The sequence below is a fragment of the Sorex araneus genome, chromosome 1, assembly GCF_027595985.1.
Source record: "Sorex araneus isolate mSorAra2 chromosome 1, mSorAra2.pri, whole genome shotgun sequence".
NCBI lineage: Eukaryota > Metazoa > Chordata > Mammalia > Eulipotyphla > Soricidae > Sorex > Sorex araneus.
This window is the reverse complement of record NC_073302.1, coordinates 2,053,733-2,078,206: the sequence shown is the minus strand read 5'-3', so window position 1 is coordinate 2,078,206 and position 24,474 is coordinate 2,053,733. Positions and strand designations below refer to the sequence as shown.

At 66.0% G+C, this 24,474-nt stretch overlaps 1 protein-coding gene across 1 annotated transcript in view; it reads right to left on the bottom strand.

Annotated features, from left to right (window-relative positions):
• The window catches only part of DDX31 (DEAD-box helicase 31), a 38,360-nt gene that overhangs the window by 6,554 nt on the left and 7,332 nt on the right, over positions 1-24,474 (bottom strand). Inside the window, exons 7-18 of the mRNA XM_055123879.1 lie at positions 21,169-21,213; positions 20,222-20,263; positions 18,961-19,025; positions 16,698-16,817; positions 16,513-16,619; positions 15,690-15,973; positions 15,142-15,318; positions 13,130-13,189; positions 8,062-8,112; positions 7,428-7,567; positions 6,069-6,150; positions 2,644-2,755 (exon numbers count right to left, since the gene is read on the bottom strand). Of these exons, the coding sequence (XP_054979854.1) occupies positions 2,644-2,755; positions 6,069-6,150; positions 7,428-7,567; positions 8,062-8,112; positions 13,130-13,189; positions 15,142-15,318; positions 15,690-15,973; positions 16,513-16,619; positions 16,698-16,817; positions 18,961-19,025; positions 20,222-20,263; positions 21,169-21,213 (1,285 nt within the window). The remainder of the gene's footprint in view (positions 1-2,643; positions 2,756-6,068; positions 6,151-7,427; positions 7,568-8,061; positions 8,113-13,129; positions 13,190-15,141; positions 15,319-15,689; positions 15,974-16,512; positions 16,620-16,697; positions 16,818-18,960; positions 19,026-20,221; positions 20,264-21,168; positions 21,214-24,474) is intronic.

Sequence of the window (24,474 nt, the reverse complement as noted above, 5' to 3'; positions counted from 1 at the left end):
GGGCCCAGGGCTCTCAGGGAGCCGTGTTGTGTGTGCGCGCGTGTGCACGTGCTCATGCCTGTGTGCCTGTGTGTGCATGCACATGTATATGCGTGTGTGTGCCTGTGTGTGCACGCGTGTGCGCGTGCTCATGTATATGCGTGTGTGTGCCTGTGTGTGCGCATGTGCTCGTGTATATGCGTGTGTGCGTGTCCATATGCACGTGTATATGCGTGTGTGCCTGTGTGTGTGCGCAGCCCAGGAATGCGACTCTCCTCGGCGCGGCCCGTCACGCCTTCTCTCCTGGAGCCCGGCTCTGATTCAGGAGGGGGGGAGGATCCAGACCCCTAGCAGGGGCGGAACGTGAGGCGGGCCCCGGGCGCCGGTGCCGCCCCTCCCGGCCAGGCCCCGGCTGCGGTGCGGCTGGCCTGGCAAGTTTGCCCGCAGCTTACACCGAACGCCCCGGCAGCGCCTGGAGAGAGGCGTTTCTGAACAGTAATAAAAAGTGTCATTTTAGCAGATCAGCTCCAGAGGGGCCCTGGGACTCCGTCAAAGCTCTGTTTACCGAGCAAAGTGAACTCCTTTCCCAGTCGATGGCAGCGAGAACCAGCCCCTCCGCTCGCCCCGCAGAGTGGCCGCACACGGGCGGGCCTCACTCCGTCCTCTGCTGAGACCCCGGCCCGGCCGGCCTTCACCCCTCCCCGCGGGAGGCGCTGGGCTCTCCCACACCGCCAGCTTCACGCCTCGCCCCGTCCACCCTCTGGGCCTCCCGTCCTGCCTCTGGGCCTCCCGTCCTGCCTCTGGGCCTCCCGTCCAGCCTCTGGGCCTCCTGTCCACCCTCTGGGCCTCCCGTCCAGCCTCTGGGCCTCCTGTCCAGCCTCTGGGCCTCCTGTCCACCCTCTGGGCCTCCCGTCCAGCCTCTGGGCCTCCCCTTCTCCAGGGCAGCCCAGGGGCGAGGGAGGGGGCGGCTGCCCAGGGGAGCCATGACCAGCTCCCAGGGAGAGGCTGGTCGCGGCCGCAGTGCCCGCTCCACGCGTCTGCACGAGAGTCCCTCCCTGTCCTCCACTGACTGGTCTCCGGGGGCCCGGGGCCACAGGCCGCGTGTCCAGCCTCACGCACACCAGCACGGCCCGGGGTGCAGCTCTGAGCACGTGGACACCTCGGCCCCCAGCGCCCGGCCTACTCTGGGAGACACGCGAACACGCCTGCCCTGCATCCCGCCGCTCCCGTCCAGTCTCACAGCACACGCGGCCCCCTCACCCCTGCCCCCAGAGCACCCCAAGCTACCTGCAGGCTTCTGCTCTCTGGGGAGGGGAGGACGGAGACCAGCCCGTGGGGCAGACGCAGCTTCCCTCAAGCCACGTGAGGGGAGGGGCTGACCAGCACTGCCGGGTCTCCTGGGCCCCGAGAGGGAGCTTGAGGCCCGTCACAGGAGACTGCACCACCTGGCACTGAATTCTGACTCTGAGACCACGCCTGGGCCACGCCCGGACCTCACTCCGCCTCCGCATCCTGCCGGGGCCCAGGCACCCCATGGGGGGCAGGACCTGCTTCACCATAGCTCCGGCCCCCGGTGTGTAGCACCGAGTCCCAAGCTAAAAGCTGCAAAGAAGCGAGGGGGAAGGGCCAGAGCACGGGACAGGCGCCGCGAACGGCCGGCATCCAGCCACTCTCCCGGCCGGCCGGCATCCAGCCACTCTCCCGGCCGGCAGGGCTCGGCGACTCCCGTCCTGACGTGGCGGCGAGTGGCTGAGTGTCGAGTCCCCGAAGGCCCCCTGGGAGCAGCTCCGAGAGGAGGGGACGGGCGCCCCCTGTCCAGAGGAGAGGTCAGCGCGCCCTCCTGGACCTCAGCACCCCGGGGTGCCAGCAGCGAGCGCGCACAGAGCCATCTGCTTCTGCCGCGAGCCCCGCGTGGGCAGGTGGGCGCCGCCCCCCGAGGCTCGACTGACCCGAGACGGCCGCCCCCGAAGGCGACAGTCCGGCTCAGTCCCACTGCCTGGCTGCTCGGGGGCGCCCTCTCCCGGACAGAGCGGGGCCTGCGGGTCGCCCGATGGCGGTGCCCACCGGGCACTGCCCTCACTGTGGAAGGTGCCCTCTGACCCGTGAGTGGCTGAAGCTGCCGCCTCCAGTCAGTCCTCCCTCCCTGCAGCTCGTCCCACAGCGCCTCCTGCTGGCCCACCTTCCTGGGCATGGGACGCCCCAGGCCCATGGTCGGTGTCGCCCGGAGGGCGCCCAGAGGGAGGAGCCCCTGGGCACCAGCGCTTGGGCTCCTGCTGGGCCATTGGACCGAGGGGCCTGCTCGCCGGGGATGCTCAGGCCGGCCCCGACACCTGCCCAGCCCTGCGCCCTGAGCTGGCGCCCCTGAGAGCGGGGTCTGCGCCTCGTCCTCTGCACGCTCGCCTGGCCCCGCCCCCCGGAGCCGGCTCTCCTCCCCACTTTCCCAAGGCAGGGGGAGACACATCCCTAAGACCCCAGGGCTCGAGCCCGGGAATAAGCCACGATAAAGCCTCACCGGCACAAAACGTGGGGAGGGCGAAATTAACAGCTAATTCTGCCTTCAAGCCCTCTGTGCCCGTCCTGCACCGCAGGGCTGGGCCCGAAGGCTCTGGGCGGGGGCGCTCCCCCCACCCCGGGCACCCACCTGGCAGCTGCGCGGTCACCCACCTCGCTTTGCCCAGGAGACCCTCTGCGCGTCGGCGTGCACGTAATCCTCGAACACCGTCTGCAGGACCGTGGCCCGCGCCTGGACGTCCGGGGGGCCGAGGGCGCGGGGGTGCTGGGCGGGGGCGGGGATTAGAGGAGAGACAGAGTCAGGAATAATGAAGCAGTTTCTAATAGATTTAATAACAGTAAAACCACACCGGAGCCACCGGGCCGACGAGGGTAATCCTCTCAATATTGCAGGGAAGCGAAGGGGCGGCCAGACGCTAACGTCGCGCAAAGACGCGGCAGCTGAGTGGCGGCAGCGCGGGGCTGTGTTTACTCACCTCTGCAGTCCCGCTCAGGGCGAGACCGCCGAGGCCCGGAGCCTCCCGAGCCCAAGGCGGGTATTTAAGGTACCTGACCGTAAGCCGGTTCCGAGGGAGCCTGCTCAGGCCTCAACCCTGCTCCGCCCCCGCTCAGCCCAGGCCCCGCGGCCCCCCGCAGCCCCCCGCAGCCCCGGGGGGTCCTGGGGCAGGGGCCTGGCAGGACCCACGCGGGTGGGGCACGGAGGCCCGCAGGAGCACCGCTGGGCGCTACACGGTCAGTCTGGCCCCTCGGCCCGGCTCAACAGGCAGGAATGTGGTGGTGCCCCCGGCCCTGCACACGGTGTCCCTGGACAAGCAGCCCCAGCCCAGCTCAGTGGTCCCAGGGTGGGGGGTGTGTCTGTGGGAGAACAAAGCGCCCAGGAGCGGCTGGTCTGGGGGGGGGGGCAGCTGCCGCTGCAGCCCTGTCCCGGCTCAGCCACACCCATCGCTGCCGTTAGGGGACTCTGGCTAACTGCCCGGCGGGGGCCGTGTCCTGCCGTGGACACTCCCGACTGCGGCTGACCAGGCTCCTTCCTCCCCGCGTCGGTTAGGACATGCAGTGCAAACCTCCCCGCTGCCCTCCTTCCCTAAGCCACCTCGCCGGGCGACTGCCACCGTCCTCCCCGCCGTGGTTTTTTTTTTTTTTTTTAATATGAATGTGAAATTAGCGAGGGTGCCCTTTCCCCTGGCGGACAGAATCCTCTGTTATTAAAAAGTAAAGCACTTTAATAATGAAAACTTTTTCCTCTTTTTCCTGTGTTTTAACTGTTTAAAATTAATGAGAAGGGCAGAATGGTTGTCAAAGCGATATTGAAAGCCGGGCAGCCAGGACCGAGTAAGCACGAGAATCCCCTCTAGAGTGTTAAATAAACACAGCTCCAGCCCTCTGAATCCCTCTGTTGGTTATTGTATACATTCTGTAACAGCTCTCAGAATAGATCTGAGAGCCAGGGAGGCAGAGAGGTTTCAGAATTCCAATAAAGGCCTCAAATTAAAGACAGCCTGGTGCGAATTCCAGGAGAAAATTAAAGAGACCTCAAGCTTAAGTGACAGGTGACTTGCTTCTGTGTCACGGCTGTCAGGGGATTTAGTGATAATATGGCAATATATTACAAAGGGCTTTTCTTAGGCCCCCCTTTAGGTTTCAAATGAGGTATCTTTTCTTCCCAGCCAAGCCAAAAAAACCCTCCACATACACACACATCACGGAGCGTGCGCGGAGCGAGCGCGGCGGGCCTGCCCGGCTCCGCACGCGGAGGTCAGTGTCTCCGCCGCGCCCCTGCCCCGCCCCTCGGGGAGCGGGGGACAGCCGGCCCGAGCACCCTCCGCTCCCGGGGAGCCACCCACCAACTCGAGCCCGGAGAGCCTGAACCCGGCACGGCCGGGGCGGGAGGGCGAGTTTCTCCTTCCCTCCTGAGCCCGTGTCCCGACAGCCCCAACGTTCAGGTGCTTTTCCCCTGAACGGGCGGGTCCTGTCTTCCTCTCTCGGCTGCCAAGCGGCTTCGCCCTCACGGTCCCTCGGACCCCGCGAGCCTCCCAGCCAAGTTGAAGGATCCAATTTATTCTCTTTGTAGGAGATGAGGACGCAGAGACCCAGCCACGGGCATGTATATTTCATGGCCCCAAATATGAAATATACATTTTACAGACGCCTCCTCGTCCCGCTCAGCTCGGGCTGCCGGCGGACGCCCGCCGAGGGGAAGGGCCCCCCCGCAGGCAGGAAGGGGCCGGGACAGGGGCACACGCAGGAGCCCGGCCGCGTTGAGCCAGCAGCAACGACACGTCAGTTTCTCTTGGACCCTGGAGCTCAAAGTGAAATTTGGTCCAAAATGTTTTTTATAATTTTTATATATTTATTTATGGCTTTTTTGGGTCCCACCCACGACCCAGCAATGCTCAGGGGCTTACTCCTGGCTCAGCCCCACCCCACCCCGTTCTTTTCATTGTAAAGCAATGTGACACTTCGATTTACGTATTTATTTTTGCTTTTTGGGTCACACCCAGCGATGCACAGGGGTTACTCCTGGCTTTGCACTCAGGAATTGTTCCTGGCAGTGCTTGGGGGACCATATGGGATGCTGGGGATCGAACCCAGGTCGGCCGCGTGCAAGGCAAACGCTCTACCCATTGTGCTATCGCTCCGGCCCCTATTTTTGCTTTTTGGGTCACACTCAGAGGTGCTCAGGTGGGAATTACTCCTGGCGGTGCTCAGGGGACTATAAGGGACGCCAGGGACTGAACCTGGGTCAGTAGGTGCAAGGCAGACACCCTCCCGCTGTGCTATAGCTCCGGTCCCAACACGACACTTGGGACTAGTATCAACTTATTGCTCGAAGTTAACTAAGTGAAGTCAGTGAAAGCCCTACCTGCTCATCAGCACTTTCCTCTTTTACTTTTTATTTTGTTGTTGTTGTTTTTGCTTTTTTGGGTCACACTGGCAATACACAGGGGTTACTCCTGGCTCTGCACTCAGGAATTACTCCTGGCGGTGCTCAGGGGACACAATGGGATGCTGGGAATCGAACCTGGGTCGGCAGTGTACAAGGCACACGCCCTCCCCGCTGTGCTATTGCTCCAGCCCCCGCATTTTCTTCTTTTAAACCACAGGGACCACCAAAGCCTGGACACATCCACGCCCGTGTCCCCGAGCCGAGCTGGGCCAGGCCCAGGCCTGAGTGGGCAGGGGTTCCCGCCTTGCAGCTGGCTTCACCGAGGGCAGCCAGCCGAAGGGAGGCGGGAGAGGAGAGTGGGCGGTGCCAGGACAGAGGCGGAGCTGCACCCGGCCAGGAGCCGGCCGAGAGGGCACTGCAGCTGCTCCGTGCCCACCGCCACTGCCTGTCCCAGACACAGTGACGCGTGCGCCCAGCGCAAGGGCTGGCCGGGGTCTCGGAACCAGCCCGCTCAGTCCTGACGTCCGCAACCACGACCTCAACCACACACGGACACGGGAGGCTGAGGCGGGCCCAGGGCTGCCCGACACGGGGAGCCGGGAAACGGCCCCTGGCCTGCACTGATCACACGGTCCTCAGGCCTAGAGGGACAGGGCGGCGGGGACAGCACCCCGGGGGGTCCCGAGCTCACCTGGTCTCCCCAGCGCGTGGCCTGCAGGCAGTCGTCCCGCGTCAGGGCGCCCAGCATGTCGTCCACCGTCATCTCCGAGAGGCTGTGGGAGCGAGGGGCCCCGCCAGACTCAGCGCCGCGGGCGCCCCCAACCGCCCCAGGAGCCCCCTCCCATGGCCATGGCCCGGGGTCACAGCCCCTCGCAGGGGCGGGTCCTGACGGGGCAGCGGCCATGGGCCCCACCCTCAGGAACCAGAGTCTTGGCACCTTCTGTCCAGCCCCCACGGGGTGGCCTCAGTGCCCTGGCCCGTCACCTGGCTGCCCCCGACCCAGGGCACCCTCCGTCTGCCTGCGGGCCCCGCACCCCTCCGGCCTGACGTCAGGGTGTCCCCACCTGGCCGGCAGGCGCCCCCGTGTCCCCGGGAGACCCTCCCTCCCGGGAGCGGCGTGGGGGGACAGAGGCCCAGGGCCTGCCGCCGGGCTAAGGGGGCGTCACCGCTCTGCACGGCACATCTCGGGAGGGAGAGGACCCGAGCGGCAGGACCGCAAGGCCAGGGGGCTGCAGGCCGGCCCCCAAGCTGCCTCCTGCCACCAGGAGGGCCTCCCCTTGCTCCCGCACAAAGGCCGCCACCTACTTACCCAGGATTTTGTTTGGTTTGGGGGCCACACCTGACGGTGCTCAGGACGGGGGGGGGGCAGGGGGTGTAGGGGCCTGGGGGCGAGCTGGGTGAGCCGTAGAAGGCCTGCACCCCCCACCCCCCACCCAGAGGGGTCCGCTGCCCTGCTAAGGCCCTGTCCCTCCTGCCAGTGACCGCATCTCCTCCTTGATGTCCCCGGAACTCGAACTTTCTGGGGACAGCAAGTCCTGTCCTGTCCCCCCGAGTCACAGCCGAGTGTGCGGGGAGCAGGGTCGGGGGGTGTCTGACACTTGCCCTCCGGCAGGAAGCGCCAAGAACACCGCCCAGGGCTCAGTGGGCTCCCGGGCCCTGCAGTGGGCCAGGCCTCGCCCCGCCGCTCCCCAGGGGTGCACGTGACTGCGGCCCAGGGGTGCGGAGCCCCAACCAGTGGGAACTTGGGAGCACCCCTTCCTTCCCCGACTCAGGGAGCACCCGGCTGGCCGGCCGGCAGCTCCGAGGGTGCAGGGTGCGAGCCCCCAGTCCAGCACCCCCGGGCAGCAGCTGGCACAGGGCTGGCAGGAGGGAAGGCGCCAGAAGGCCGTGCAGGGGCAAGGCAGGGCGGCCCCAGCACCTCCCCTCGCAGGGCTCCGCCCGGCATGTGCCGCCAAGGGCTACTGGGGGACCCTCCAGGGATCGCAGGGTTGACGGCCCGGCCTGGGAAGGGGACAGTGAGTCGGGGCCTTCCCCTGCCGTGTCCACTCACTTGATCCCGTGGGCGGCCAGCGAGCTGACGTACTCGGCCTCCGAGGGCGCCAGGACGAGCAGGCTGCTGCCCCGGGCGCCGATGCGGGCCGTCCTCCCAACCCGGTGCACGTACTCGGCAGCCGACGACGGGGCGTTGTACTGCGGGGAGAGGCTGCGAGGTCAGGGGCCACCTCGCTCGAGAGCGAGACCCTCGAACCCCCCCACCCCCCACGGTGGCTCAGGGCCAGCCGGGGAACAGGGACGAGCCCAGAGCCGGCAGGCCCCACGGGCCCGGCCCACCCAGGCTGCGGCCACAGGAGGGGCTCGGGGGCTGCACTGGCCTCAGTTCCGCCCTCGGCAGAGCCCAGGGCCACGGGGAGCCACCGCACCGCGGCGGGGAGAGGAGCCGGCCCGGCCCCGCGAGCGCCCTGGGCAGGCCAGGCCAGGCCATCACGGAAACACCCCACAGACGCGACGCGGGACCCGGCCCCCCACACCCTCCCGCGGTGAGTGGGACGCAGGGCCCAGGAGCAGGCGCACGGGGGAACGCGAGGCCTGGGACTCCGCGGACACTGTCCCGGCCTGTGAGCCCGGGGCCGGCCCCGAGGACGGGAAGAACCAGCTGCCCCGAGCCCGGCTCTAGGGCGAGTTACCTGGACGATCCACGTGACCTGAGGCAGATCGAGGCCCCGAGCTGCGATGTCCTTCAAGACAGAAGAGAAGAGATTCAGGCCTGGCCTTCCCGCCCCTCGGCCCCGTGCCCCCAGCAGGCACTCGGGCTCACCCACTCCCCACGCCCCCCACGCCCCCGCACACAGGCACACACACTGCAGCGAGCAGGGACGTCCGTTTTGTGGCAGCTGCTGGAGGAGCACAGCGAGGGGGGAGCGAGCACTGTGCCGAGAGCAGCCGCAGACCTGAAGCATGTTTGGCCACAGCCCTTCCTGGGCAGAGCGCCTGTGGCGGCCTGTGTGTCCAGCCCAGGGGTTGAGACGTTCCCCTGGGCCCAGCGAGTCACGCGCCCCCTCACACTGCCCCAGACCCAGACCCGACCCAAAGCCTGGCAGCTGTGTCCCTTCAGTCGGCGCGTGCTCGGGGCTGGCCGCTCCAGAGACCAGAGCCCGGCTTCAGGCCCAACGCTGCCCTTGGCCTTCAACCCTAAGGTCGTGCCGAGAACTGCCTGGGAACGTTTGCTGAGCACCTACTAGCCACCAGACAGCGTGCGGCGGGCGGGTGTTCACCTGCGCCAGCCTGGGGGCGCTGAGAGCGGTGGTGCCTCGCACCCGCGCCTGCCCAGGAGGAGGCCCCGTGGGTCGCTGTCCCCGCCCCTCCCCTGCAGTCAAACAGACTGTCTCGGGACGCTGCTGGCCTCGGGGGGCCCGGCGCACCTGCCCCTTGCCCAGAGCAGCGACTTCTGGAACTGCACCCAGAGACAGGAGAGGGGTCGCCATGGAAACAGGCCTGGCCCGGCCCAGCACCGTGGGGGCGCCCGGGGCTCCGCTGGTTCCCCAGGAAAAGCCTAAAGCACAGACCCAAGGCACAGGCCTGGACAGGAGCCGGGGACGGGCCCCCAGAGCAGACCACACCTGCGCCCCGCCAACAGGCGGTCTCTGAGCCAGGCTGGGAGACGCCCACCCGCGGCCTGACCCCAGGGGGCGGCGCCTGGCCACACCGGCCGTGGCTCACAGGCACGCTGGCCGCAGGGCTACAACAGGCCCGAGGCAGCAGCTGCTGGTCTGCTCTCTGGGGCCGCACTCGAGACGCTCAGGGATCACTCCCGGCAGTGCTCGGGGGACCGGGATCGGACCTGGGTCGGCTGCATACAGGACAAACGCCCTCCCCGCTGGACTGTAGCTGACCCTGGAAACCGCCCCTTTATGACGTGACTGGACACTAACCCGGAGGCCGCAAGCCCACAAGGAGGGTACTCCAGGCCCCCATGCCCCCCAGCCCCGGAGGGAGGGAGGGACGGTCCACCCGCACCCAGGGCAGGACGAAGGGCCCAGCACCAGGAAAGTCCCATCCGAGGAGGAGACGCACAGAGGACACCCAGGAGAGGACCGACAGACGGGGATGGAGGGGTGGGACGGGCAGCAGAGGGGGACGGCGGCGTCCCGACGGGCAGAGGGCTGCAGGGACGATGCCATCTCCGCACCTGACAGTGAGTTGGCTCAACCGGGCCGAGCTCAGGGAAGCGGCAACGTGGTGTCCCCTCGCTCTGCAAACACGACGCTCCCTCGGGGCCAACAGAGCTGCAGAGTCACACCACCGGCCAGTGGCCGGGCCACACCCAACCTCCTGCAGTGGCACCGGTACTCACGGGGACGGGTCCCGCCTGCCCCCGTCCCTCGGGGTGCCCTGCCCTCGCAGACTCACCCAGTTTCGGGGCGACTACCAATTTGGGAACGTCCGAGTGTCTGGAGGAGTCCAAGTCCCCGCCAGCCCCCAGGGGCCCCGAGCCCCAGGAGAGACGGCTGAGCGCAGAGAAAGGCCTGAGCACCGTCAGGCGTGACCCCAAACCCAAAGGGGACAGTCACAGCTCTGCGGTTTCTGCACGGAGCTCCGGGTGGGGGCTCAGTGGGGCGGGGCATTAGCACGAGCACCCGTGTGCCGAGGGCTGGGGCTCGGGGCAGCGGGGCCTCACGCCCGCTACAAGGAGCTGTGTGTAGGGGGGACGCCCCTGCACCTGCAGACAGGCTCTGTGGGGGTCCATGCCCTCCCGGGAGCCAGCTACTCGGCCGGCGTGTGCCAGGCGGGCAAGTCGCCGAGTCAGAGGGGACCAGGACACGGGTCCCACGTCCCCCACGTCCCCACGAAGGCTCCCAGACCCAGCAGCCGGCCCGGGGGCAGCGAGCGGGCCGCAGCCTCACCCCCCGGGCCACAGGCTGCGCTCTTGGGCCCGCCAGGCCGTGGCCGCCAGGGGAGCAGAGCCTGGAGCTTCTCAGTGCTCCGGCATCTCGGCGATCAGGAGTGGGGGCCGGGGGCCGCTGCAGAGTACCCCGGAGTGCGCGGGCGTACCGCCCTGGAAGGTGAGAGGGGGCAGCGGAGGCCGGCGGGGCGGAGGCTCCCTGCCCGCCCCACTGTGCCCCTTCCACCTAATTAGGGCAGAAGAATGGCTCGCGCCAGTGCTCAGAGACGCCGGGGTGGGCCTGGAGCCGGGCCTGACAATCGGACGCCTCCGCGCGCCCACGGAGTGCAGATGGAAGGCAGCCTGCTCAGGTGCCAGCCTGTCAGTCGGATTAAAATGACTCATTTATTTACCGAGAACCTCACAAAGTGCTCTCGCTAACGGGGGGCGGGGCGTGCTCCGGGGGCCGGACACGCGCAGGGCCGCCTCGGCCGCCTTCCCGGCCTGCCAAGAGTCATTACTGCCGTGTGTGGAAAGGCAGCAGCGGGGTGCGGCCCCCGCCGGCCGGGTGACAGATTGGGCTGCGTGATCAGAGGAGAAGGAGCGGCGCAGACGCTGTCAGAGCGCTTGGCTGCGGCCGCGCGGAGCTGGCACCACGAGCGGCGAGGCCGCGCCAGCAGCCAGCACCGCGGCCGGCCCGCCCTGCACAAAGAGGAGAGCGGGGGGAAAGTTCTCGGGAAACGCACGCGAGGAACGCGGGGAAGCCGCCTGAGTCCCGCGAGGACAGACCCCGAGACGCAGCCGACGGGCAGCCCCGGGCACGTCACGGGACTCGCTGCTGCTCCCCCGGGGACTCACCCCGGAGCCCACCCAGACCCCAGGTGCCCCGAGACCAGCCCCCGCCCCCCCCAACAAGGCCCCACGCCAGCTCCTGTGAGACTGTGGGACGAGTGGGATGAGCAGAGGCTCTGCTCTGGGGACACGCACACGGTGTGTGTGTGTGTGTGTGTGTGTGTGTGTGTGTATGTGTGTGTATGTGTGTGTGAGTGTGTGTGAGTGTGAGTGTGTGTGAGTGTGTGTGAGTGTGAGTGTGTGTGAGTGTGTGAGAGTGTGTGTGTGAGTGTGTGAGAGTGTGTGTGTGAGTGTATGTGTGTGTGAGTGTGTATGTGTGTGTGAGTGTGTGTGTGTATGTGTGTGTGTGTGAGAGTATGTGTGTGTGTGAGTGTGTGTGTGTGAGTGTGTGTGAGTGTGTGGCATGGGGGGAGCTGGGGTGCGGGAGGGTCTCCCAGGAGAAACAGTGGGTCTCGTGCCACCCTGCCCAATGCCAACTCTCCCGTCTCCCGGCCCCTGTAAGGCCTTCTGACGACACAGGAATGGGCAGAGGTCAGTGTGGCCTGAGACAGTAGAAGCCCAGCGTCCTCCCGCCTGCCCCTCCAAGGCCCCCGGGCTGAGCATGCCAGGAAGCGCCCACATGGCAGGGTGGCGCCCCACAGCCCCGAGAGGGGAAGGGCCGGGAAACGGAGCACGCCAGGAAGAGGCTGAGACAGGGGATCGTGGGCACCAGCCGGGCCAGCAAGTGGACATACACGAAGAGGTTCTGGAAGAGTGGGGCTGCGGGCAAGGGGGCTCCCGCTCTCCCGGGTGGCCCACGGGCAGCGCTGCACCTGGCCCGCTGCCACGCCCCGCCCCTGTGCCCTCCCACTCGGGACATGGCCCCTCTGCTCTCCGCCCGCCGGGAACCCCAGGTCCGACGGGAGGATCAGACCTGCTGCAGGGGGCCTCCGCCTCACACCTGAGGGCACGCGCCCGGGGAGGAGCTAACCCTACACACCCCCTCCTGTCGAGGCCAGTCACTCGGGGGATACCTGGAGGCGGGTTCCCCCCACCTGGTTTCCTGGGGGCCCCCCCCCACATGCACGGCTGCTCCGGCCCAGACACCAGGGAACCAGCTAAACCCGGTCGTGCGTCTTCAGGGCTGGACGCCAGGAGCATGGGGCAGGAACAGCCTCCGTCGGCGGAGGGATGGGAGATGGTCAGGGGCCGGGAAAGGGGAGCAGGGGGGTGGAGCCGGGGTTGCTGCAGCCCCTGGATGAGCGTGACCAAGGTGCTGCCTGCCCGTCCCCACAGCCCAGGCCCGGTGACACTTTCACAATGATGGGCACGGGAGCGGGCAGGGAGTCTGGGCCGGACGTATCTCCGCTCCTCTGTGAACTGCACTGCGGGGATTCCTTAAAACGGGACGGCACTGGGCCCGGGGGACGCCTGCCTTGGTCGGACGGCACCAGGGCCCAGGGCCAGCACCGCAGGGAGCCCCGAGAGCAGAGCCCCGAGGGCAGAGCCAGGCGTGGCCCCAAACCAACCAAGTCACTGCACCGAGGGGCTGGGGAGAGCACAGCGGGGGGCACTTCTCTCGCACGCAGCTGGCCCAGGTCCGTCGGGGGCACCTACCAGGAGTGACGCCCGAGCGCGGGGACGGCCACCACCCCAGCCTGTACCGGTGTTGATGAGCCCCGTCAGGAATGCCTGTGTGTGCCCGGCCCCCGCCTGCCGGCCGTCCTGCCCCAACACACACTGGGAGGAGGTCACACCCGCCCGGACCCCCGGCTCGGGAACAGGCCCGGGTTGCGAGCGCCAGAGACCGGCGCTGCACTGGGCGGAGGAACGCCCCGGCAACGAGACGGGGACAGCGAGAGCGCGGAGAGGGAGAGGGAGGAGAGGGACTCGGGACCCGGCCGAAGGGCTTCCTGCTCCAACTCCCCCAGCAGCTGTGGCCACAGGCCTGGGGCCGGCAGCCGCCACCGTGGGCCGGTCTCCCGCGGACTCGCCCGCACGCCTCCCCACACGGCCTCCCTCGCGGGCACCGGGGCACGTACCGTGCAGAAGAGGACGCCGCTCCTGGAGCGCGAGAACTCGTGGAACACCGCCGTCCGCTCCTGCAACGGGAGAGAGCCTGAGAGCCGGCACCCGCCGCTCGCACCCGCGCCGCCGTCAGAGCAGGGCTGCCGGGGAGGGGGCAGCGCACCCTGCACGCCCCGCAGGGCCGCCCCGCGCGGGCACGCGCCCAGGCCGGCCCCAGGAACACAGAGCAGGGGCTGCTCCCCGCAGAGCCTTGCCACTCCCGGGGTGCTCAGGGCCGACTCCAGGGGGGGGCAGGGACAAACCTGGTGGGCACAAGGCAAATGCTCTACCCACTGAACTACTGTCCGGCCCCCAAAACCCGTAATTTTAATTTTCTCAAATTAAAAACCCAGGGGCGGGGCTGGAGCGACAGCACAGCGATTAGGGTGTTTGCCTTGCACGCGGCTGACCCGGGTTCGATTCCCAGCATCCCATATGGTCCCCTGAGCACCGCCAGGGGTAATTCCTGAGTGCAGAGCCCAGGAGTCAGCCCTGAGCATCACCAGGTGAGATCCAAAAAAAAAAAACAAAAAAACACCCAAAAACCCCGGGGGCAGGTCAGTCTGTACCATGGTTTGGGACGGCAACAGGCCCTCCCTCCCGGCTCTGCCCCCCATGTGTGCAGGTGAATGGCCCAGACCAGCCCTGTGATGCCAACAGAAGCTGAGCTGGCTGTCGAGCATCCTGGGTGCTCATGAGGCCCAGGGCACCCCCCACGGCCCAGCGTGGACACCCCCGTGGGCAGAATCCTGGCGTCTGCCCAGCTGCCACGCAATCTGGAACCTTCCACAAGGCTGGAGAGAACACGGTCTCAGGAGCACAACTCGGCTGGCCCCGGGGCGCTTTCAGGCCAGGGCACTCGCCAGCCCTCGGGGAGCCTGTGGCTGGAGCTGCCCTTGCCCTGACCCGGCCCGGGCAGCCCTGCGCGGGGCTCGAGCTGAGCCCGGGGGACTGCGGGCGGCGGCTTGGAGCTTCACCGCGTGAGCTCAGATCCGGAGCTTCCTCCCCGTGGAGCCTGACCCAGGTCGCATGCGAGGTGCCCCTCCCCCCAGCCCCCTGCGACCAGACACAGGACCTCCTACTAGCACGGGCAATGGGCCCCCCCGGCTCTGGCCCGCACAGGAGGGCGTGTGAAGGTGAACCAGCCCACCACGAGGCCACACAAGTAACACGAGGACGTCATCGGCTCTGGCTGCAGGGAGACAGGAGGCCCAGAGCCCAGCGGGGTCCACGTCCGCTGGCCTGGCCAGCACCCCTGCACGGACCCAGCCCGGGCCTGGGCAGCCGCCGCGGAGACCACGCCGGGCCCCCCCAGGGCACACCCCAGCCGGGAGACATCCTGCGTCCACGTCCCGCGCCTCTGCAGCCCCCTCAGACAGAGAAGGGCCAGCGGGCAGCGGGGCGCCTGCATCGGCCGCCCAGGCTCGGGCCTGAAGGTGAGACCCCAGCCGGGCTGTGGAGAAACTGGAACCCCAGGGCGAAGCGACTGTGTCCCCGGCGACCTTGGGAAGGTCTCTGCCAAACCTGCGGTGCCCCCCCCCCCCCCGTCGGCGGGAAGGGGTCCGAGCGAACCGCATGGCACCCGACCTGGCTGCGTCTCTCCTCCTGACCCCCAGGACGGACGGCCCCTCCTGCCCGCCGACTCCCGGAACACTCGGGCCTGGCGCCCCCTGCTCGGCCCGGCCCTCTGCGGCCCGCGGCTCCCGCCCCCCGCACGCGGCGCGAGCGCTGCATCTTGTTGACAATGACAGCCGCCGCGCTCAGCAGTGCCATATGGGATCCACAATTTAGCTCCATTAATGCTCTTAATTTGAAGACATCAAGCCCTAATTACACACTGGGCACTAAAAAGGCAAGCGCCCGCCCCAGTGCCAGCGGCCCGGTGGCACTCGGTTGCCGTAACAGCTGGCCGAGGCAGAGTCCGGCCAAGAGCCGGGCCGCGTGCCCTCAGGTGGAAGAGACCCGCCCGGGGCCGGGGCCCCCTCACCTCCTGCTCCAGGCCCCCGTGCAGCCGCAGGAACCTGAGCGGCGCCGAGGCCGCCGGCGGCTGTCCCGGGGCGGGGGGCTCCGTGCCACGCTGCAGGGTCTGGGAGAAGAGCGTGTAGTGGAACTCAACCAGCTCGCAGCTGGACAGGAAGACGATGAGCTTCTGGTCGCTCTCGAACTGCAGGACAAAGGGGCACACGAGGACGCGCTGGAGACCAGGGGGCGGGAAAGCAGGCGGCCGGGCGGGGCAGGGGCGGGAGGGCTGGCACAGGCCGGCTCTCCAGGGAGCGAACCCCGCCCTCCCCGGCCCTCCCCACGCGCCCGGAGCCTAAAGGTGCAGACACGAAATCCCTCAGACTCGCACCCGGGCCAAGGGGCCCAGACGTCCCACACGCGGGAGGCCCGAGCTCCAGCCCCCGCCCGCCCCAGGCACGGGCGGGAGGACCAGCCGCCACCGGGACTTCTGCTCGCAACGAGCCCAGACCGCGGGCACCCAGGCCAGCCTCCTGCTCCTGGCGCTGCCGGGGCCACCGGACAGCCGCGACCTACCCGGCACTTCTGCAGGATGAAGGCCGCCAGCGACACCAGGCGCAGCTTGCTGGGCACCAGGGCCACGTGCTGCTCCAGGCCCTCGGGCAGCACGAAGCTGTCCAGCTCGTCGCCCGACTGTGACCCCGAGTCTTCTGAATCTTCGTCGTCATCGTCATCGTCATCGTCATCGTCATCGTCGTCATCATCATCGTCGTCATCTGAGCCGTCTGAACTGTGGCTCTCGTCCAGCACAGAAATACTGACCGGGTTGTGCAGGCTGATGTCAGCCAGCCGGGTCACGGCTGCGGGCGGAGGGACAACACGGCAGAGGCGTGAGCACACGCGTGGCGGGTCACGCCGCCACACACCCGGGCGGGGCGCTGGGCAGAGCTGTCCCACCGTCCACCCGGGGGACACATGCCCATTTCCCACCTGGCCACACTCGAGCATCTCCCAATTCCCACTGGGCCGACCCCACCGGCCAGGACCCCGAGCAGGGGCCGGCCCAGTCCCGAGGGCCCAGGCTGGAGAGGACCGTGTCCGGGGACAGCGTCCGTGGGGAAGGCAGAGGCCTCGCTCGGCACGGGGCCCGCTCCGTGTGGCTGGCCTGGACCCCCAGGAAGATGCCAGGCCGGGGCCGCCTGTCGCTCCCTGTCCACCTCGACGTGATCACCGGGAGGCCCTTGTCCCGAGGGACACGGCAGAGTCTGGGATGGAGGGGACAGCTGGGGACACAGGACAGTCCCGCCTACACAGTTTCAGGGTCTTCCTCCTCAGTGACGTTCACGGTCCCCCGCCAGGACACCCCCGCCCCCCCGACGCCCCTCCTGCCTGCCCTCACCCTCGGAGAGTGTGGCCGAGAGCAGGACGTTCTGGCGCTGAGGGCACTCGGCGTCCAGGGCGTTGAGGATGACCGTGATGGCCTTTTCGAAGCCCATGTCCAGGATTCTGCGGGCCGCGGAGGCAGCGTCAGGGAGGGAGGGCGGGGGTGGCGCCAGCCCCGCCCCTCCGCGGCCCGAGGCTCACCTGTCGGCCTCGTCCAGGATCAGCCACCGCAGTCGACTGAACTGAATGTTCTTTGTGGATTTTATATGATCCACCAGGCGCCCCGGAGTGGAGATGAGGATATTGATCCCTTTGCGGATTCTGTTTAAAATTTTGTATCAGAAAAAGAAATAAATCAAGGGAGCAGGATCAAGAGAAACAGGGAAAATCAAGAGGGCAACCCGCTAGCAACCCCTGGCCGCAGTCAGATCAGGCTCAGGCTCACTCGGCGGTGCTCCGGGGACGGAGCCGGCCCGCACACAGCCTGAATGCCTGGCCTGGCTCTCTGGCCCCAGATCTAATCATTAAAGATCTGAAACCTCTTGGGGCCGGAGCGATAGGACGGGGGGAGGGCGTTTGCCTTGCACGCAGCCGACCCGGATTCGATTCCCAGCATCCCATATGGTCCCCTGAGCACTGCCAGGAGTGATTCCTGAGTGCAGCAGAGCAGGAGTAACCCCTGTAAATCGCTGGGTGTGACCCAGAAAGAAAGAAAGAAAGAAAGAAAGAAAGAAAGAAAGAAAGAAAGAAAGAAAGAAAGAAAGAAAGAAAGAAAGAAAGAAAGGAAGAAAGAAAGAAAGGGAGAAAGAAAGAAAGAGGGCCGGAGCGATAGCACAGCGGGGAGGGCGTTTGCCTTGCACGCGGCCGACCCGGGTTCGATCCCCGGCATCCCATATGGTCCCCTGAGCACCGCCAGGAGTAATTCCTGAGTGCAGAGCCAGGAGTAACCCCTGAGCATCGCTGGGTGTAACCCAAAAAGCAAAAAAAAAAAAAAAAAAAGAAAGAAAGAAAGAAAGAAAAAGACCTGAAATCTCATTAAAAGCACAAAATCTTTACTGTGAGAGAAGTTTAACTATATAACACGATAGCTTTTTCTCAACACACAGATTCTCTCTGGAACGTTCTAGAAAAATGGTCATTTTATAGTCTGTTCTTTCAATGTTTATTTGCCTGGAAACTTCTCTGAATGAGTCGTACCTCAGATCAATATATTCAAAAAGAGCTGAAATTTGTTTTTTTTGGGGGGGTAGGTGTTTTCACCTGGTGATGCTCAGGGTTACTCCTGGTGGTGCTCAGGGGACCATTGGATGCCAGGGATCGAACCAGGGTCCGTGGCAGGCTAGGCAAACCCCTCTCCACTGTGCTGTCGCTCCAGCCCCTGAATTTTTCCTCATACTGAGTCACACTGGATCTTGCTTTCTGCTGTCCCACTAACTGGGAACAACAAACCTCACTTCCTTCGTACCCTCCGTCCGTCTGCACCACGCGTGGCAGTGAACCTTACTGGCACAGGTTTCTGGGCTCCCCTGTCAGTCTGGACCCGTTCCAGCACCACCATGCGTGGATGAAAGGGGCATTCAGTCCCAGTCTCTGCAGAGGGAGGAGGCTTCGGCCGACAGAACTGGACGTAACAGCTGGGGCTCCAGCAACTCCCCAACACCAGGAGGCCGTGAGGAGCCCGAGGCTGAGAGGTGCAGGGAGTGGCCAGAGCCGCAGGGACCTGCCAGGCTCCTGGGACACAGAAGCAAAGTCTCCACGATTACCTGTGCCACTGTTATCCGTGGGAACCGTCTACAGCTGGAAGTAATTTGAACGAATACTTCTCCAAACTGAACACTCACTTCTCAGTTAAAGGTTACAGACGACCTGATGTGACCGTGCACTAGCCTGGATATGGCGTTTTTTAAGGAATGGAAAGGAGGGGCTGGAGTGACAGCACAGCGGGGAGGGCGTTTGCCTTGCACGTGGCCGACTCGGGTTCGATTCCCAGCATCCCATGTGGTCCCTTGAGCACCACTGGGAGTAATTCCTGAGAGCAGAGCCAGGAGTAACCCCTGTGCATCACCGGGTGTGACCCAAAAAGCAAAAAAGAATGGAAAGGGCCAGAGAGAACAGGGGGTAGGGCCGCTGCCCTGCATGCAGTCAACCCGGGCTCGATCCCAATGAGGAATGGCCCCTGCGCAGAGCCAGGAGCACAGCACTGCCCGTGGGTCCAAAATCCAAAATAAGTTAAAGCATAAGAATGCAGACGACCTGAGTCAACACTTTCCTGCACTCCTGGCTGGTTTCCAGGGACCGAGGCTCAGTGAGGCGTGCAGGACCCCCGGGCATTGGCCGGTCCTCGAGCAGCCACCCCCGCCCCCAAAGGGGAGCCGCTGAGACACGGCGGCCGGCCCAGAGCTGTCCCCCCGCGGCCTGCGCCCAGCTCCCTGGGACGGGCTGGCCCGGCGGGCTGACCTCCTACCTGGCCTTCTCCGACTTCCTCTTCTCTCCACCCATCAGCACGCCGGGCACGATCCAGGTGAACGGCTGTGGAGACAGCAGCGAGTCAGGGCCCGTCACGGCCCGAGCCCCCCACAGCTCCTGCCAGCGAGGCTCCTCCCGACCAGGCCCCCGACGGGGTGGACACAGTGTCTCGCCCTCCCCAGGGAAGCCCGACCTGAAACACGTCTCCCAAGGCCACGAAGCCGGTGCCCGGCCCACCGCCCGCCCCCAGAAGGGACGCCCACCATGACCCGAGTGGGGCCCGCAGGCTTCTCCTGCCGCCCGCCCTCCCTGCGTGCCCCCCACTCGCTGCCCTCCCGCCTGCCCCACGGCACTGAGCCGGGTGTGCGCCTGCTAGTGGCAAGGACGGACGGAGGAAGGGCCGCGGCTCCCGAGGGCTGGAGGGGCACAGACCTCCGGGAGCCAGGGGAGTCGCGAAGCTCCAGCAACACCAGGGCAGGCAGTGCTCGGGTCTGCGGCCCAGCCAGAGACCAGCCAAGAGTGGACTGGGGGGCTTCCCCGGGGCCGGCTGGGGCACACACCCTCCTCCCCCGGGACCCCCTCAGGGCACAGACCCTCCTCCCCAGGACCCCCACAGGACACAGACCCTCTCCCCGGGACCCCCTCAGGGCACAGACCCTCCTCAATCCCAGGACCCCCTCAGGGCACAGACCCTCCTCCTCCCCGGGACCCCCTCAGGGCACAGACCCTCCTCAATCCCGGGACCCCCTCAGGGCACAGACCCTCTCCCCGGGACCCCCTCAGGGCACAGACCCTCCTCCTCCATGGGACCCCCTCAGGGCACAGACCCTCCTCCTCCCCGGGACCCCCTCAGGGCACAGACCCTCCTCAATCCCGGGACCCCCACAGGACACAGACCCTCTCCCCGGGACCCCCTCAGGGCACAGACCCTCCTCAATCCCAGGACCCCCTCAGGGCACAGACCCTCCTCCTCCCCGGGACCCCCTCAGGGCACAGACCCTCCTCCCCCAGACCCCCTCAGGGCACAGACCCTCCTCCCCCAGACCCCCTCAGGGCACAGACCCTCCTCCCCCAGACCCCCTCAGGGCACAGACCCTCCTCCCCCAGACCCCCTCAGGGCACAGACCCTCTCCCCGGGACCCCCTCAGGGCACAGACCCTCCTCCCCCGGGACCCCCACAGGACACAGACCCTCTCCCCGGGACCCCCTCAGGGCACAGACCCTCCTCCCCCGGGGCCGGCTGCGGGTGCGAGCCTCACCTTCAGCAGCTTCTGGACGGTGTCGAAGCTCTGCAGGGCCAGCTGCAAACACCAAGGGACAGACCATGGCACAAACTTTGCCACTTCACTCTGGACGCATCAGGTGATACTAAGCGCTTAGGGTCCGAATGTGGGGATGACTCTCGTTTAGATACTTTTTGAAAATCTGCTCAGAGCCTGCTGGAAAACTGCACTCGCCTCTCAGGCTGACTGGACCCTGTCGGCCAGGGGCTGTGGGCAGAAACCCCGGCCGGGGGCTGGACGGCTACAGAAGGGCTGTTTGTGCTCCCTCTGCTGGCTCAGGCGCCAGAGTGCCCGCCACGGGGCGGGGCGCGGAGAGGGGCGGGGAGGGCCAAGAGAGGGGCGCGTACAGAGGCGAGGCCCCAGCAGCAGGCGGGGGGGGGCGGGAAGGAGGCACGGGGGTTCTAACTCGGACCCTTTCTCCGCGGTGGGCGGCGCGGGGAGCTCTGGGGGCAGCGTGCTCGCGTGCCCGGCCGGGCCGTTGGCGAGACGGGCGCGCTGGGCCCCTGCGCTCGGACAGACGCCGACGGCCTGGTCCGGCCCCTGCCCGGGCAGGCACACAAAGCAGGGCGGACAGACAGGCGGAGGCGGCACCCAGACGGCAAACGTGAGCCAAAAGCTCAGCCTTTTTAGGAGTCAAGAAAATTTTAGGGAGAGTAGCTCGAAAACAAAACCCAGAGAACAGAATGGGCGGAGGTGTGGAGTGAGGGAACCCACAGCGTGAAACTGATGTTCTTTCTGAGTTGCTCCAACACCCAAACCAGAAAGGGGGCGAGTGCAACGACTTTACCTCCCCTGACAGAGAAACGCAGCCTCGTTTGTGTACATGAAGGGAGAACGTGTGTGTGTGGGGGGGGGGGGCGCTGGAAGGCACACGTGCTGTCCCTGTGGTCGGGACTGCTGGACGCTCGCCCCAAAGCGCTTACCTCTCTCGTGGGCACCAGCACCAGGGCATAGGGGCCGTCACCCCGCTGTGGACATAAGAAGGAACCGAGTCACAGGAAGGAAGAAGGAAGTCCTGCCCCTCAGCAGAGGGACGAAAACGCCCCCCCCCCCGTAGTCGGGGACACGCTCCAAAGGCCCTGCAGCCAGAACCAAGGGACACACGGACACACACGGACACACACACACACACACCCCACACACACACAGACACACAGTAGGCACCAGCTGTTACTGTGAGCGAATGTCTGTCTGTCTGTCTTCCCTTTGGGCCACACCATGATGCTCAGGGGTCACTCCTGGCGGTGCTGGGGGCCCTCTGGGGTGCGGGCGGCTGGACTGCCTGTCCATCCCAAATGTGATCAGCTCAGGCTGGGAAAAACAGCCAAGAGAAGCAACGGAAAACCCCCTTCGAAAGGAAATTTCTTACTGTTTGACAAGACCAAACAGCTGAATGTAAGATATTCAAAAATCAACAGTCTTCCAAGAGAGAAGTTAGAAACTACAACGGAACAGGGAACACCAACCACGGCAGCAACAAAAAGGAGAATAAACTGGAGGAAAAGAGCAAATAGAATCTATATGATGGAAACTGTGATCTGAGGAGCATGAAATTTGAGCGAAAATATGCATCCCGTTCTTGAATAAAACTATTACAAATAAGCTAATTTCCTCTCGACTGATTCCGTGTCATGTACTCCTGAACATGCCATGACCAGGCATATATAAAACATGTAATCACACAAGTGGACTTCAAAGTTGATGCAAAAAGATTAAAACGTGCATAAACAACCAAGACATTTCTGAAAAACATCGTGTTAAAACCACTTAGAAGAATTTCAATTTTAAAGATAATTTTGCCTCCTCTGACACCAGCACCAAAGGAAAGATGACAACGGCAGGGCCACAGCCCGGAGTCAACTGCAGAGACTCAGGGACACAGACAGGGCAGGCGGATACAGGCAAGAAAAAACGAACTGTTCAGAAACAAAAGATGTTTTAGAAAAAAATGAAATTAGAAAAATGCAGCTGGAATCATGCTGCCCTTTATCCTGACCACATGAAATCCAGACAGGAGAGAACAGCAACACACCGGAACACACAAATTCACACCCACGTGTGGCCTGTCTCCGAGTCCCACCAGAGTGCTCCCTGAGCACCCCCCGGGGGGCCCCAAAACTACAACAAGCACACAGAAAAGCCCAAATCTCCCGTGTGGAAAACTGACGCTTGCGTCAAACCCAGAGCCGCAGGGTGACGGGAGGGCAGAGGCCGCGGGGGCCCGCCAGGAGAGAAGCCCAAGTGGAGTCCCGCCGGCACCAACAGCTGCGGGCGCTGGCGAGGGCACAGCCCTTCCAAGGGCGACCGTGGCCGCCTCTGCCCAGTGCCAGGCGGGGCCCGCTCCAGGCTGGTGTCCGAGACGCCCACCTGCACTACGGGGACAGACCCAGCGCGTCTGACAACCCTGCCCGGGGGCACGGGACCCGTGGGGTCGCGCCTGCCACACTCGGCCAGGTGCTGGGGCCTCGCAAAGCCAAGGCAGAGCAACGCGGCACCAGCAAGGGAACCATCGAAACCCAGGAAGGGAACCGAACAGCAGCCACCAACAGGGGGAGAAACCAGGCGCCTCCCCCCGCCAGCAGGGGGCGCTGCGCAGGGCCGGGCTCCACACAGGGCCGCCCGTGGTGGGCTTTGGTGCTTTCACAGTCGCCCCGGTGCACGCCCCACAGCGGCCCTGGGGGGTGCAGCGGCCCTGGGGCAGGGACGGTGACCGTGTCAGCGAGCAGACGCCCCCAGGTGCCGAGTGGCGGCAGGAGACACTGAGGTTTCAAACAGGAAGAAAGACGATCAACTGCGTGCGGGGCGAAAGGGAAGGGAAGGAGGGTGGAGGTGCGGTCAGAGGGGAGCCCAGGGCAGCGCGGTCTGCGTGCGCCCGTCCAGATGTGCTCCTCCCGGGTCAGCTCCCTCCCTGCCAGGCTGAGGAAGGGCCCGGGAAAGGCCCTGCTAGCACGACCCCAGACGCCCAGCGGGCTGTGCCCATTGCCGGAGCACTGCTGCAGGCCACCTGCCTCTCCCGGACGTCCCGGGACCACAGTCCCCACACGGGCCCGTGGCCCGCCTCCTGTTACAGGGCGAGCACGTGTCCAGCCCACAGCAGTGACCAAGACCACCGCCCTTGACTCCCCAGATTTACTTCTGGCTCACGCCCAGCAACGTCCCGGGGCTGCTCCTGGCCGTGCTCGGGGTCCACGCGCTGCTGGGGGGACAGCGGGGGCCCCTGCGTGCAGACACACGCCCCCCCCACCCACACCAGCTCCTAGCGGCCGAGAAGGGCCTATCGACCACGTGCTTGTTAGGGCTTCTTGGTGACGCTCTTCGGATGAAGCCGGAATCCCTCCAAGTTCACGGAGACGCGGGTGACTAGCGCCAGCAGCTCTCCCGTCTTCCCCGCACCCCCTTCTCCCGGCCATTTCTCAAGCTCACGGGGCACCGCGCCCAGCCAGGCAGCTGGCAGCTGGGGGTGGCACCCACAGGCCTGGGGACACCCTTCTCCAAACGGGTCAGCCGCCACTGGCCACGGTCCCTCGCCTCTGTGGGCTGGGCGACTCTGGAGCACTTGTCCGAGGTCACTGCCACACCCGGGAGGGGTCCTGATCAATGGCTCTGAAACGCCCCTTGACTCGGGCCACCATGTGGGCGAGAGCCCAGAGGTGCTGCCGTGTCCCCGCGCACCGCGGAGGGAGGGTGCCGGCTCTCATCTCTCGGTGACGAGAGGAAGAGGTGACAGCCGGGCGCCCCTGTGACCAAGCAGCATCTGTGGGGCCAGGGAATGGCTCAGAGGGCAGAGACGCGCTCGGCACGGGGCCCCGGCTCCCCTCCCTGGCTCTGCTGGGGCTCAGAGCAGAGGAGCAACCCAAGCGGATGCTGGGCACGCCCACGTGGGCGCCGGGGCAAGGACAGGAAGGAGCCTGCGGGGTCTGCGCTGGCCGGCTCCTGCCCGGAGGCGGGGGTCCCGGGGGCCACGCCCAGCCCCGTCAGGCAGTGCAGGCCGCAGGCCACCACCCACTCGGTCCCCACGGCACCAAGCCGCTCCCTACCGCGCGCCCCCAAATGTGGCTCTGCCTCTGCGCCCGCGCCCCAGCACCCACGTCTGACCGGGCCGTCCCCCCACCGGGGCGAGGTCAGAGCACACTGGGCCGGAGCAGCCAGCTCGCCGACCCCTCAGGAGCGGAGCCCTCGCCCCCGTCCAGACGTGAGCTAAACGTTTCTCACCGGAATGCAACTCGTGC